General features: G+C 37.0%; 2 protein-coding genes across 2 annotated transcripts; one reads left to right on the forward strand and one right to left on the reverse strand.

Moving 5' to 3' along the window:
* Nucleotides 1-879: 879 nt before the first annotated feature.
* fgg (fibrinogen gamma chain) lies at nucleotides 880-4,053 on the forward strand. The gene is made up of 9 exons (XM_052551258.1): nucleotides 880-1,019; nucleotides 1,091-1,147; nucleotides 1,249-1,432; nucleotides 2,117-2,201; nucleotides 2,302-2,432; nucleotides 2,524-2,657; nucleotides 2,881-3,065; nucleotides 3,288-3,565; nucleotides 3,641-4,053. The coding sequence occupies exons 1-9, from the start codon at nucleotides 960-962 to the stop codon at nucleotides 3,820-3,822; spliced, it is 1,296 nt and encodes a 431-aa protein (XP_052407218.1). The 5' UTR covers nucleotides 880-959; the 3' UTR covers nucleotides 3,823-4,053.
* A 2,660-nt stretch (nucleotides 4,054-6,713) lies between these two features.
* Nucleotides 6,714-13,070, reverse strand: plrg1 (pleiotropic regulator 1). The gene is made up of 15 exons (XM_052551451.1): nucleotides 12,922-13,070; nucleotides 12,666-12,772; nucleotides 11,458-11,582; nucleotides 11,319-11,372; nucleotides 11,137-11,230; nucleotides 10,825-10,915; nucleotides 10,587-10,685; nucleotides 10,417-10,509; nucleotides 9,262-9,411; nucleotides 9,064-9,165; nucleotides 8,869-8,971; nucleotides 8,674-8,782; nucleotides 7,563-7,702; nucleotides 7,282-7,475; nucleotides 6,714-7,142 (listed from the first exon to the last, which is right to left on the reverse strand). Exons 1-15 carry the CDS (start codon nucleotides 12,928-12,930, stop codon nucleotides 7,083-7,085), a joined length of 1,530 nt encoding a protein of 509 aa, XP_052407411.1. The 5' UTR covers nucleotides 12,931-13,070; the 3' UTR covers nucleotides 6,714-7,082.
* Between the last annotated feature and the right edge of the window lie 1,508 nt (nucleotides 13,071-14,578).

Genomic DNA, 14,578 nt, shown 5'->3' on the forward strand with positions numbered 1-14,578 from the left:
GTGCTTAAGAATAAATATTTAATGCAAATACTGTAAACCATTGATCATTATGCAAATATGGACTACCAATTTATATCACATTATTTCACCTTTATTAATCATCTTTCTTTATATACTAAGTATCTCTTATTTATTTTGGTCATTACCGGTAGTAAAATGAAGAAAGACTTTGTTTGGCGTCAGTGACTCAAGTATTACAGCACAAGCTGTCTGTTTGTCTGTGCATGTGTGTACATCTCATTTAGAGATTTGTGGAACATTTGTTCTCCCAACACTGGAAGAGAAAAAAAGTTAGAAATCTTTAGAAAATCATTAACTTGAGACGGAGTGGATCCTGACCCATAGTCTCTGAAGCAATCGAACCGTGCTGCGTCACGGTAAACCACCCGTTGCTCTTTTTGGTTTGTTTGTTTGTTTATATCATGCTTATAAGAAAAAACACACTATTTAATCTGAAGGTATTATCAATCATTAGTTAGTCACAGATTGAAAAATAGTTAAAAATCGAACTAAATGAGCTTCACTTCTACTTAATGTTTCATTGTCCTTCCTTCATTAAACTAAAGTAATATTAAAAAGTAATGTACAAAGATTCTTCACTGGCTTTGCAATGCAAAACTCACTCATGTTAGGACACTAATATGGGTCGTTTTTAAGTTGTTTACAGCATACAAGCACCAAACATTGAAATCAGTCCCCTGATTTAATCAATATATTATTCAGATTCCAGTAATAAGTAAGTCTCGATTGCATCTGCACATGTACTCAGCATTAAGATGGACATGTTGACCAATCTCTGCAACATTTACGGTTCATTCTGAGTCACAGGAGAGGGGTGGGTATAGCTCTTATTTGTCTTTGGACAGTTATCTCTGAGCAGGACCTTGATCGGATAAATATCCCGCAGCGGTCAAAAATCACTCACAATTTTGAGGGACCAGACAGATCGCAGGTCCAACATGGCCTCGTTCATCCATGCAGCTGTCTCCATCCTGCTGCTGTCCACATTAACCTCAGCGGTGAGTGGAATACAAATATTATATTATATCACAAAACCATGATATTTACTGGTTTACTTTTCTCCTTTTAGCAAATGAGAGGAGACTATTCTCCAACGCAAGACATTTGTAACCCAAACGATGGGTTTGTAAGTACAGACTGTCTGTTTTAGATCGTTTCAAGCAATGCGTTTGTATTCTGGATGCTTTAAAAGTCACCTGTTTAACAGTAACTTCTCTCGTCCTTCAGGGGGTGTACTGCCCAACCACATGTGGAGTTGCTGATTACCTACAGAGGTACGCGCCTGATATGGACAGAGAGCTGAATCAAATGGAGCAGGATTTGGAGGATATCGCCAACCTTACCAGAGGAGCGCAGGACAAAGTGGTCTACCTGAAGGACACAGATACACAAGCACAAAAACAAGCACCAGGTAGCATGATTTATCATTAGTTATGGACTGAAAAAAAACAAAACATTACATTTCATGTCAAACATTTACAGAGAGTACACTGGTCTCGGGTGAGCTCTCAGGGGTGTTTTTTATTTTATTAAAAAAATTAGTAAAAAAAATAATAATATTTTTCTTACAATGTGAGTACACGTTTTATTATAAAAAAAATATATTTTTATTTATTTATGCATATTTCACATATGATTAATTATTCATACGTGCGGTGGGGAGTCGCACCACTTGACATTTCACAACCTTTCTTATATTTTATGAGCATCTACAAAAATGTCCTGTTTTATGGGAAATTATGTAATTGTTTATATTGTTATTATAATTTGTTATCAGTTTTTCGGGAAGTCGGTTGCACCGCATGACGTGTTGGTTGCACCACAAGACCACGAGAGAAATTATTAATAAAGTATTAATAAAAAGTGAAAGAAATAATAAAAAGTTGTTCTTTCCAATAATTTGTATTATTTTGACTATGCTTCTTTGATTTCAGGACAGTTGTATCACTATGACATTTTTATCCCTTCCAAAACATATATATATATATTCATACAGAAAGTAAAATGTACTTATGATTGAATAGGCATGTTTCATGCATTTTTAAAGTAATTGTGAAACTTCATCTGATTTTCATAACCACCTTTATTTTATCAGATACATACATTAAAAAATCTACAAGCATGCTTGATGATATACTGCGATTTGAGAAGAGCATTCTCTCTCAGGAAGATCAAATATAGTGAGCACTTTTTCTTCTTTTATATACCACTTATCTCAAATATGGTCTAAATAGTTAATGAAATGCCTTTTTTATAATGTTTTACCCCCCCCCCCAACAGTCAGCTGCAGTCCATTCTTCAGGCTAACGAGAAAAGAATAACCGATTTAAAGCAGATGTCCCAACAGCTGGACCAGATGTGCAAAGAGCCCTGCAAAGACACTGTGGAGATTCAGACAGTCACGGGAAAAGGTAGAAACAGCAGATTCAAACATCTCAATGTTTAAGTGACGCAGTGAATTGAAGGTACACAGAGGGCTGAAGTACGTGCACTTTTCCCCAGATTGTCAGGACATTGCAAACAAAGGTGCTAAGGTCAGTGGGCTCTACTATGTGAAACCAGCCAGGGCTCCAGAGGCGTTCTTGGTCTACTGTGAGATAGACAGCTTTGGACGGGGATGGACTGTCCTTCAGAGGGTACGTGGAACAACAAACAATGCACCGATCGATTAATAGATAGATGAAAACTGTTTTTGGATGTAGGGGCAGTATACTTGGTGCCGTGACCCGGAGGGTGTCTGTTGTTTCTCCCCTCGCCTCAAGAGACAAAAGAAATGCTTATTATGATCTTTAACATCCTTGTTAGCATGCCTTTGAAACTTGCAAGTAGAAGCAATGTGAAAAAATACATTTTTTTCAGAGACGGGATGGCAGTGTCGACTTCAACAAAAAATGGATTCAGTATAAGGAAGGCTTTGGGTACCTCTCTCCAGACGACAAGACTGAGTTCTGGCTGGGGAATGAGAAGATACATCTGTTGTCTGTTCAGTCCAGTGTGCCTTATGTGCTGAGGATAGAGATGGTCGATTGGGAAGGCAACAAAAAGTATGAACCACACACATTCCTACTTTTCAAGTTTTAATTTCAGTTTCAACTACAGTTTGTAGACTAAGGGAATGCTTTTGGTAAAGTATTATCCATGTAGAGGTTGTTGTTATCTACAGTCGCCAAACAGGACTTTGCTCTTCTTGCCAAGTCACATCGCATGACCTTTTCAGTCCGATCAAACATGCTGCTGAACATTAGTGTTTTTCCTTGCTCTCTTAGGTATGCCGACTACGCCACTTTCAAACTCGGACCAGAAGTCGATGCGTACCGCTTGACGTATGCGTATTACTTCGGCGGCGACGCTGGCGATGCCTTTGATGGTTTCGACTTCGGCGATGACCCCAGTGACAAATTCTACACGTCTCACAACGGCATGCAGTTCAGCACACCTGACAAAGACAACGACAAGTACCATGAAAACTGTGCCAAGGATGAAGGGTCCGGCTGGTGGATGAACCGATGCCATGCCGCTCATCTCAACGGAAAATACTACCAGAGTAAAGCCTTTCCTCTTTACAGGAGATAGATCACACATGTGGGAATCCTTTCGCTGATGCGTTCTGTTTTCACAGGTGGCAAGTACACAGAGAAGGACTCGCAGAATGGATTTGACGACGGCATTATTTGGGCAACGTGGCACAGTCGCTGGTATTCTCTGAAGGAGACCACCATGAAGATCATTCCCATCAACAGAATCGCTGCCGGAGGCCAGGAAAGCGGGTCCAAGCAGTTCGGAGGCCTGGGAGACATTTAAAGACCTCACCAAAGCTGATCATTTTGTTTGGGAACAACATAACCCAGGCGTTTTTACAAGAGAGTAAACACCCGTGGTGTTTTCTGTTCTATACACATTAATTAGAATAAAACAAAAGCTTCATGCATAAGTCCTTCTGGTCAATTCTTTACATCTTGATCAACTTTAGCTGATCCAAAACATCACACTATCAATGAATAAATAAAATCCTCTGTCTTTTGTAAATGAAAAGTGTTGTGTAGTCCTTTTTTCTTAAACATTGTGAGAAATAACTACATAAGTGGGGTTTAAATTAAAACAGGTATATTACGTAACACAAACAGATACATGGAACATTCATAATCCTTGATTTCAATTTGTCCTTGTTACACAGTTTATATTTAATTACTATAGCAATAACAGTAAATTATGCATAAGTGCAAGCAACTAACACTGAACCGAATCCAGTAACACTTGATTTCAAGGTGTTACATATACTTATTATAACAATAACACTTAAATATGCATAATTACATGCAAGTATGTAACCCTGAGTACATGTAGTTCATATTACTCAATACATAAATGGATAATTTAATGCAACAAGGACACTTTAAAATAAAGTGTAACCCCCGAGTTAATAGATAATTGATGGGTATTCAGAACAAAGACACATTACAATAAAGTGTGTCAAATAAAAAGGACATAACGCAAATAAATAAAATAAATGATTGAATGTTTCCTGATGTTTATTTGGCCTGTTGCACATCCCAATTCCTTGCTATCTGATAAATCAAAGTAGTTAAACAGAAATTTGGTGTCAAATTATGATAAATAGTTATTATTGAGGATTTTTTTTAAACAAAAATGCATAAACATCCACTGCTTTAACGATGTGAGAGTGGGAGCTGATCGGTGTTTGTTATTCGGGTTTTGTGTAGGTGTGTGTTAACCTCTGTGTAGGAGTTTTTTGAGCACGTGGTCAGTAAGTCAACATTGCTCCATCGCTGTAGTGGACGAACAGGCTGCACTCCAAGCTCCCTGATGAAGAAGATTTCATCATCGATCAATAAATACTGAGTCAGCCATTTCAACTCAGGAAAGTCCCTGCTTATTTGTTCTGCATTTTCCTCATGCATTTCTTTATTCACACACATAGCAGATTGACAATAAGTGATTCAATTTTCCATCGTGTAACATGTAAATGAAAAGGTGTGGACGGAATAGTTTTGCTGAATATTTAGTTTGTTTCTTCATCAGGTTTGTAGATTGCATCAGTGTCTCATCAATCAATGTTCTGCGGTGAATGGGTGCCGTCAGAATGAGAGTCCAAACAGCTGAAATAAACATCACAATAATCCACATTAACATCTGGAGAAGACAAAAGATGAAACAAATCCAGCATTCAGACGCTTTTAACTTGAAACCTTTGCTAAAATATGAGTCGCTTTCTCCAGTGGATGCATTCTCATTAAAATCAGTATTTAAAGAGTCCAAAATGTGGTCGGATTTTGATGAGAGGATCATATAAGGTGTTTGGACTCTCGTTCTGACGGCACCCAATCACTGCAAATGCAATGCTACATTTAAGGGATAATGCACGAAAAAAAAAACTGTTTTAATGCACAGTTGCCAGCCCATTTAGAAAAAATAAACTAAACTGTCTCTGAGGTGTTTTGTTATAATCAGTGAAGTGAAATTAATCTCTCACTTACATCGCATCTGTAGTGTTTATTAGAATTTGCAAGAGTGCAGAATTCAGTGAAAATCAACTGAACATAAAAAAAAATGGTGTTTCAGCGATGACTGACCTGAACACCTCTGATTGGCCGTTGCATTCATAAGCTCAACAGAATCGTGTGTGATTGGTTATAATGCACAACGAGTAAAAAGAAATATAATGCAAAAAGAGCAGATCTAAATTTTAATGGCACAATTCACACTTCATTTCGACTTTATTCGCGATAGCCTGGAGCTGGTTCACCCTCTGTGATATTTTCAGTTCATTTGCATTTTTAGATGTAATTTCATTTGCGAAAGGACATTTTTGTCTAATTTTGTGTCCCAAGTCCCCATTATTTTCCGACTCACGACACCCTCCACCTATGATTATACAACTAATAAATCTTTTAACACTTTACACACTGTTCTTATAAAATAGTTGCATTGTTAGTGGTCAAAAATGGAAATGAGTTGAAAACATGACAATACAAAGAATTTGTTGGGGGACCAAATAAAAGTGATTATGTTTGAAAAGTCGGTTAGAAGGAAATAATATATTACAAATATGACTAAATCTACACATTACATCAGATTACTGTTTTTTTCTGGACTATAAGTCACACAATTTTTCATAGTTTGGCTGGTCCTGCGACTTATAGTCAGGTGCGACTTATCAAAATTAATTTGACATGAACCAAGAGAAAACATTACCGTCTCCAGCCGCCAGAGGGCGCTCTATGCTGCTCACTGCTCCTGTAGTCTACACTGAAGATATAGAGCGCCCTCTCGTGGCTGTAGATGGTAATGTTTTCTCTTGGTTCTAAATAAATGCGACTTATAGTCCAGTGTGACTTATATATGTTTTTTTCCTCTTCATGACGTATTTTTGGACTGATGCGACTTATAGTCCAAAAAATACGGTATATAAAACCTTATACTCCGTGAAAGAGGACAATAGAGGATCTGTTGTAAACTTGCTTGTACTCCCCGATTATAAACGTATGATTTACACCAAATCATGACATGATCAGTTCAATATGATAGAACGCATGTGTTTTGAAATTAATTTTTTTATTTTACAAATTAAGTCGGGAAATACAATTTTCTAGACCATAAAATCCATGGTATAGACAGCTTCATAATTAATTCATATGGATTTGTGGTCCAAAAAAAAAAAAAAAAAAGTCAAGTTATGAATGTGTCAGTTGCTCATTTTATTTAAACTTGGCAAACATGAACAGCCATCTTTTTTTCTGATTTGCAAATATTTATATGTAAAGGACATTTCCATCAAATGCCATGATTATAATCCCACTGTAGGAGATCTTAAGTCGTCCTGGTCATGTAGACCTGCAGATGGTGTTTGGAGACAGGGAAGAAACCTCATATACAAGAAATGAAGACAACTGCAGTGTCGCTTTTTTATTTAATAGACAGAGCAAAGCTAAATGCGTCATATGATCCAAAGTCTAAAACTGTGGATGTGTCTTAGACGGCGAAAACATAACAAAACGAAACCTTTGAAATAGAAAAAAAATAAAAATGCACAGATACAAAAACTAAAATCTTTTCCTCTTCAGAATCTCAGGTTTCCAATTAACCGGATGGGACTCCTCAGTCTGAAAAAATAAATGAAAAATAAAACATTAATTTGGAAATGTTATGCAGTAGAGCATTCAAGACAATTCTTTTCCATCATAAACATTTCACAACCAACAAATTTCATTGCATCATAAGTATTGAGAGTTTAGCACTTACAGCCGTGTCGTCCTCTTTGTAGACCTTGATGGTTTTGTCGGCCTCTGCTGTAATGAGGCGGCTCTCAGACTGATCGAACACACACGCAAAGATCCCAGACTCGCTGTCCAGAGAGCCGGGCTGCACCGCCGCGTGGATCCTCTGGAAGTTGTAGCCAGTCCTCCAGTCCCACATGTGAATGGTGCCGTTATCAGCTGATGGGGACAAGCACAGATGCATCATGATGCTGGACGTAAGGGAAGGAATCAGGAAAGAGACAAAAACATCAAGCAGCATTTCACCTCCTGACACCAGAACGCCGTCCGAATTGACCGCCAGCGTGTTGATAATGGCGTTGTGTCCTGAAAGGTTTTGGATGAAGTTCCCATCGGGACATTTCCACTGCTTGATGTTGTCTGGAGAGCCAGAGGCAAAGGTGTACCTGTTCAAGAAACATGAGCGCTTTGAAACATCGTTTGCTACATCGTTCCATTTGACTTGAGAAATTTTGGCTAAGAAGAATACATCATGGAAATCTTACAATAAAAAAATAAAAGCTCTGTTTAACCAAATGCATGAATTTGAATTACTAAAGTTACTCAAAGCAGCTTTTCTTCTCAGTTTAACCCGATACATGAAATTGAACAATAAAAAAAAAAAATGACATACTATCATGTTTTAAAATTTAACGTTCATTGTACATAATACTATAGCAACTAACTGAAGTGAGTTTAATTTGACTTTATAAATATAAAGACATAACTAAAACCTAAAAATATAATAGAAAATGGAAAAAGCCTATATTAGTTTCGTATTTAAATACTGAAACAACACGGATTTATACTGCAACAACTAATCAATAAATTGGATTATAATTGTTAATGAATATAATTAACAGATTGCGTCTGCTAGCTGTGCACAGAAAACATCTGCCGATTTCAATAACCTGTTCACAGAGTCCAAAAACTACAATGTCAAATTGAATCTACAAAGGGGTGGAACATTCCCAAAAAAAAAAAAAAAAAAAAAAAAAAAAAAAAAAAAAAAAAAAGAATATTCCAAGAAATCCTGGAAAGTTTCCAAAACTTACTGGAAAATTATCAAACTTGGGACCCCCTTGTAAACGAGATTATTAATCTCAAGGAGTTTTTCCTCTTAATAAAAAATTATCAACAACTTTTTGTAAACCTAGCCACAAACTTAAATTAAGCGGCTTTTATTCTGCTAACTGCATTAGTTAACTCAAAATCATGCGGCTCAGTGGTAGAGCACTGTGTTAGAAGCTCAAAACGTTGTGGGTTCAATCCCAAGTGAACAACAAAAAATGTAAAATGTTATTTGATATGTATAGCATGAATGCACTGTAATTCGCTTCGGATAAATGCATTAAAGAGTGTGAGGCACGCCGCGTACTGTCTGGGGTGGAGCACCAGCGCTCTGACAGACTTCTTGTGATTGGTCAGAGTGGCTCTAGTCTTCCCAGCGACCAGATCCCAGAGTCTGATGGTGGTGTCATGACTTCCTGAAGGAGGGAAACAAACAGACCAAACATGAGCATTACAGAAAAACACCTTAGTTCAGAAGGCGAAATATAAGACGGATGCGTACCTGTAACCACCTGCGGCTCGGCACTTTGACATTTGACGGTGGCCACCGTGTTCGTGTGTCCAGAAAGAGTGTGGACATTTGCCTTGGACCTGATGTCCCAAACCTACCACACACACACACACACAGATGTAAGTGGTAGTACAGTAGGCTCATGATCACTCATCAGCACATTAACACATGTGAGTGAGGGCTTACTCTGGCGGTGGCATCTCTGCTGCAGGTCACCAGCACATCAATGGTAGGATGGAGGTCCAGGTCATACACTGCGCTCAGATGGCCGTGATAGTGTCTTATAACCTGTGGACCGCACACAAGTCTTCTGTAAGTCGAGCTCGGGCTGAATGCACACGGTTTGTGTGTGTGTGTGTGTGTGTGTGTGTTTAAAGGCTGTACCTTGTTGTACTCCAGATCCCAGCACTTGACCTGCTTGTCCTCGCCGCAGGAGAAGAGGTAAGGACTGCGAGTGCTGACCGCGACTCCTCTCACGGTGCTGATGTGACCCGTCAGAGACAGCTTCAGCTTCCCGCTCGCAAGATCCCAGATCTGACAGCACAGACGCCAGATTCATGACGATGCACAATACTGATGGCTGAAGGTTGTATAAATCATCTCTCTATTGATGTGTGGTTTGTTAGGATCGAACAATATTAGTCTGAGATACAATTATTAGAAAATCTGGAATCTTAGGGTGACAAAAAAAAATCTAAATATTGAGAAAATCATCTTTAAAGTTCAAATGAAGATCATAGCAATGCATTTTACTAATCAAACATTACGTTTTTATATATTTATAGTAGGATATTCACTAAAAATCTTCAAGGAACATGATCTTTACTTAATATCCTAATGATTTTTGGCATAAAATAAAAATCTATAATTTTGACCCATACAATGTATTTCTGGCTATTGCTACAAATATCCCCCAGAGACAAGGTTACAAATACAATTATATTAAATAATATTTCAATTGATTTATATCAAATTTAGTGCTGTCAAACAATTAATCATGATTAATCACATCCAAAATAAAAGTTTGTTTACATAATAGATGTACTTTGTATATTTACATCTATAAATACACAAACGTACATGTATAAATTTTTTTAACATTTACATTTGAGTGTAAATATATATTCATTTATAATGTATATATTTTATTATATAAACTAAATATTTTTCTTAACTATATATACATGCATGTTTGTGTATTTATATAATATACACATGATAAATATACACAGTACACACACATTATATAAACAAAATCTTGTGTTTCGGATGCGATTAATCGTTTGACAGCACTAAAATTAAAAATATTAATTTTTTTCTGCATTATAATTATTAAATTATAATAAGATTTATGCTTGCACTAATATCATTTGTTAAACACCAAGCTTTAATTTTAGTGAAAAACTGCAGAGAGCCCAAAGCTCGTCTTTTGTTGTGCTTTTCTTCACGCTGCATTCAGAAACACATGCTGTTAGCGACTCACCTTTCTAATGCAAAGATTACATGTACATCAGTCAGATTCCTACAATTAAAGATCACCTTTATAGTCCTGTCTGCTGATCCAGTCACAAACCACTGGTTCCCCGGCTCCACTGCTATAGATCTGACCCAACCCAGGTGACCGCTGATGACCTGAGACACACAACAACATTATAAACAGACCTCACGTGCACTCGGGATGGATATAAATATGCTGGAGAAACACTCACTCGGTACAGTTTCCACGGGGGGTGCCACTGAGGTTTGGGCATGGTGGGAGCCTTTCTAGGCACCAGTGCAGAACTCTTTGTGCCTCCCTCCAGGAGCGACTGCAAAACAGAGAAAAACAGTTCATCTCTGAGAAATAGTGCAAGCATCTAAACACTGAAGTAGAAAAGATCACTAGCGCATGCATTCACTGACATCTGGGAAAGATGCTAACAGGAAACACGGAGAGAAGGAGCTCACCAGTGCGTGCTGCGGTGGATGGGATCTCTCCCCGGCTCCGGCGTGTCGGTGGATTTCTGCCACACTGGCTGCAGTTCGACTGGCCTCCTGCCTACAGAGAAAACCACATCTCAAAACCTGATTCACACTGGTCTCAGAACGATCCAAAAACAAGCAAGTGTTTGCGGCACACAAATGCACACAAGCTCTCCTCTGCATTCGAGTCGCTTATAACCAGCACTTGTGCCATGCAAACAAGCACAGCGATGCTGAAGCGTCGTCTTATTTCCATCAGGATATTAAAAACACTGTCGTAAATGCATGATGCATGACCTGGCTTGAGCCGGAGGAAGAGCCAGAGCCATGGAGTGAACCGCTGCTTCACTGGGCATCTTCTGCATCTGTGTGTCTGCAGTGAGGGCCACTCCTGAGAAGAAGGACAACACGACTGCATTATCCCTCTGAAGAAGAAAACACATTCTGTGTGACTGCCTCTCAGGCTTCCTCTCTCTTACCCGGAGCAGATGGATACGGATGAGTCCCGGTCACCATGTAATCTGGACTAGCATCTGAATAAACGAAGAACAACATTTACAGCAAAGCTAGAAGTCAAGGCATCTGTAAAGCATCAGACAGACAGACAGACAGACGCACCGGGCAGCGTGTATCCCAGCGGGCCGTAGGGGTCAGACCCTCGCTCTCGACCCTCCTTCAGCACAGGCATGTGCAGCACGGGCTTATACTCCGCTCGCATCTTCACTGCCATCTTCATCTTGTAGCTGAACACACAGAAGTGATGAAACGATCAGTGGTTTGACTTTTCCTTTAAACCCAACCCTGTTCATGATTTAAAGGCTGAAGTGTGTTATGAAACTCGATACACTGACCAATAATCACAATAATACATTCTCATACATCAGTCAGATTCCTACAATTAAGAACTTGTAATTAGATTGCATTTTAAAATACTCTTAATCAGACTACAGTTACTTTTTTTGTGGATTACATATTATTTGCACAAGAGCAATAAATTATTCATTTTTTTTTTACTTTTTAGACTTTAATTACTAACTTGCATCAACTGCTGATGAAGATTCGGTTTTATTTAAATTATCACTGTCTCAGTTGGATATTTAACAATGTGTTTAAACATAAAAATTTCGTTCACCTAATGCATTTACTCGGAAAATAAATATTTAGATGATAAGTTATCAGATTTACATGTTTGCAGGTTGTCACATGATACGCAGCAAACATATAAATATTTTGATTGATTTTGAAATGCTTTATTTTTATTATTTAATTATTAGCTTTTCATTAAACTCTCAAACCCACTGCAGTTTCTTCACAAACCCCAAATAATTCAGTGTTTAATGCACTTCATATTATTAACAACAATGAATTGAAAAATTATTTTATATATCAATGTGGTACAAGATCATCCTCTTTAAAACAAGTTAGATCAAAAGTAGTCAGATTATATTATCTAAAAAGTGTGATGTAGGGGATTACATTACGAACTACAGTTTTTGTCACGTGATCTGTAACGGATCAGTTTGTAAACTATCTGTAAAGTAACTCACAAACTTCAACACAAAGAACAGACGTTCAGTCTTCAACTACAGCTTGTGTTGCCAGATCCGCGGTTTCCCCGCGGACATTCGCTACTTAACCCTGACTTTACTGTTGCCTCTGGTTGAATCGTCACTAATAACGTGATTTAACCCCTCAAATGGTAATTTTATCAGGGGTACCCCGCCCAAAAACGTGTTTTTTATCTGCTTGAACGCGCTTTTTTACCGGCGGAAGCCACCGAGACGCAAAAGAGCGGGTTTTGTTGTGAAACCTGGCAACCCTCTCACCTCTGATCGTCCAGCGCTACTGCTTTAGCGTGATCCGACACAAACATATCGTGAGTCCTCTTCAAAGAGCGGAACACAAGTGTGTGCACCGAGTGCTTCTGTACGTCCTGTAGGAACACAAACATCTATCAGTCAGCCAGAAACCACAAACTGTGAATACAGCTCCAGATCCGCTGTATTCATGCTCAAACACGGAACTATCCGGTCAGACTATCGATCAGAGACACTCGGCGTTTAAACAAAATCTCACATTTACCTCAGACATGCTTAAAACAGCAACACGGCGATCAGAATTAAACACAAAACCTTCACCACACGCCACACAATCACAACTTGAACCGGATGAGAACAACACTAGACTTCCGGGCGCGACAATGCGTCTTCCGGTAGAGCGCTACGTCAGAACGACGTTAAATTGTACCATTTATTCTTTTATGGGAATTCTATAATATATCAAAGCGTGGCGCGTTTATGAAATAAACTGTTTAATTAATATAATAAAGTATGTTACATCTAGAATTTTACATAGGCTAGTATATATATATATATAAAAGTGCGATTTAATTTGGATATTGATTATTCCTTTAATTTCTGTTCAGTGGAAAAGAAGTCTGTTTGTACATTTATTTTGTAATTGTTTATACATAAGGATTTTCTATATGGAATTCCAATTAAAGTAATAATAATAATAATTTTATTGTACTTGTAAAACGTCTTATTATTATTTGAACATCTTTACACGCATTAGAAGAAATGTCCAGGATCCATCTTCTTCAGGAAACTAAGGACTACGTCACTGCTTTGAAGAACATTATTAATAACAAAAAGCAAAGAAGACTTGTAATATTTTTCACGGATATCCTGTTTTTGATTAATGAATCATATCGTTCGCACACATAGTTTACATGTTTTAATATACATTTTACTATAGGCTGCTGTTGAATATTTTGTTCTGTTAAATAAAATTTAAAAACAAAATAAATAAATAAAGTTGCAATGCTTGGGCGAGGGGTGTAATACTAAAGTTGACCACTAAGAGGAGCCACAGGATTAGAAATGCTTTTCTCATTGGCTCGTTGAAGAGGTTCACATTGACAAGATGTAAATAATTTCATTTCTACAACTACAACCATGACACACATACAGTATCTTCTGAGTTTAAGAAAACTGAGACGTCTAAAAAGCAAATATGTCATAGTATACTAAATACTATGATGCTAAATACATGTTTGTTGGAATATGTCTTTGATGATGAAATAATATAACATAATATAATAATATATTAAATTAAATTAAAAATTAAATAATAATAATAATAATAATATCAACATTGTAATGAAATATAGGATATTCTTATGAAAATTTTCCATTATTACACTTCTTTTTTCATTTTGATTTGCAGCAGGAACACACTAATATGCAAATTAGATGCAATGTATAGATGCATTATAGAATTGGAATACCAGCTTCTGAACATTTAACGCACATATTCCATAAAGTGAATTAGTATCATATAGGATCATTGTGTTAGTTGAGAATAATTTTTGCTACAAAGTTTGGTTAAAAACAGTCGGAAACCCAAAAACTGATCAGGGAATTGAAAAATAAATCATTGTTTTTGCCTATACATGTCAGTTCATGTTTTTAATAACTTAGCACTAGCAAAAAAAAAAAAAAAAAAAAAAAAAAACATATATATACATGAGAGTTATATATATATATATATATATATATATATATATATATATATATATATATATATATATATATATATATATATATATATATATATATATATATATATATATATTCAGATTATCTTTAATACACTGCTTTGTCAATAAAAAAAATCATAAAAAATCGAAAAAAAGGAAAAAAGTAGATTGATGCGTTGAGTTCTGTTGACTTCAAAG

Source organism: Carassius gibelio, chromosome A1, assembly GCF_023724105.1.
Source record: "Carassius gibelio isolate Cgi1373 ecotype wild population from Czech Republic chromosome A1, carGib1.2-hapl.c, whole genome shotgun sequence".
NCBI lineage: Eukaryota > Metazoa > Chordata > Actinopteri > Cypriniformes > Cyprinidae > Carassius > Carassius gibelio.

What these genes read in the sequence shown, in the direction of transcription:
- fgg (XM_052551258.1), top strand. Translation starts at nt 960, where the DNA reads ATGGCCTCGTTCATCCATGCAGCTGTCTCCATCCTGCTGCTGTCCACA. An exon ending in TGTCCACATTAACCTCAGCG is followed by an intron (nt 1,020 to 1,090) that starts GTGAGTGGAATA and finishes TTCTCCTTTTAG; the next exon opens with CAAATGAGAGGAGACTATTC. An exon ending in TCTCAGGAAGATCAAATATA is followed by an intron (nt 2,202 to 2,301) that starts GTGAGCACTTTT and finishes CCCCCCCAACAG; the next exon opens with TCAGCTGCAGTCCATTCTTC.
- plrg1 (XM_052551451.1), bottom strand. An exon ending in GTAGCGCTGGACGATCAGAG is followed by an intron (nt 11,583 to 12,665) that starts GTGAGAGGGTTG and finishes CTGTGTGTTCAG; the next exon opens with CTACAAGATGAAGATGGCAG. An exon ending in GCAGAGATGCCACCGCCAGA is followed by an intron (nt 8,972 to 9,063) that starts GTAAGCCCTCAC and finishes TGTGTGTGGTAG; the next exon opens with GTTTGGGACATCAGGTCCAA.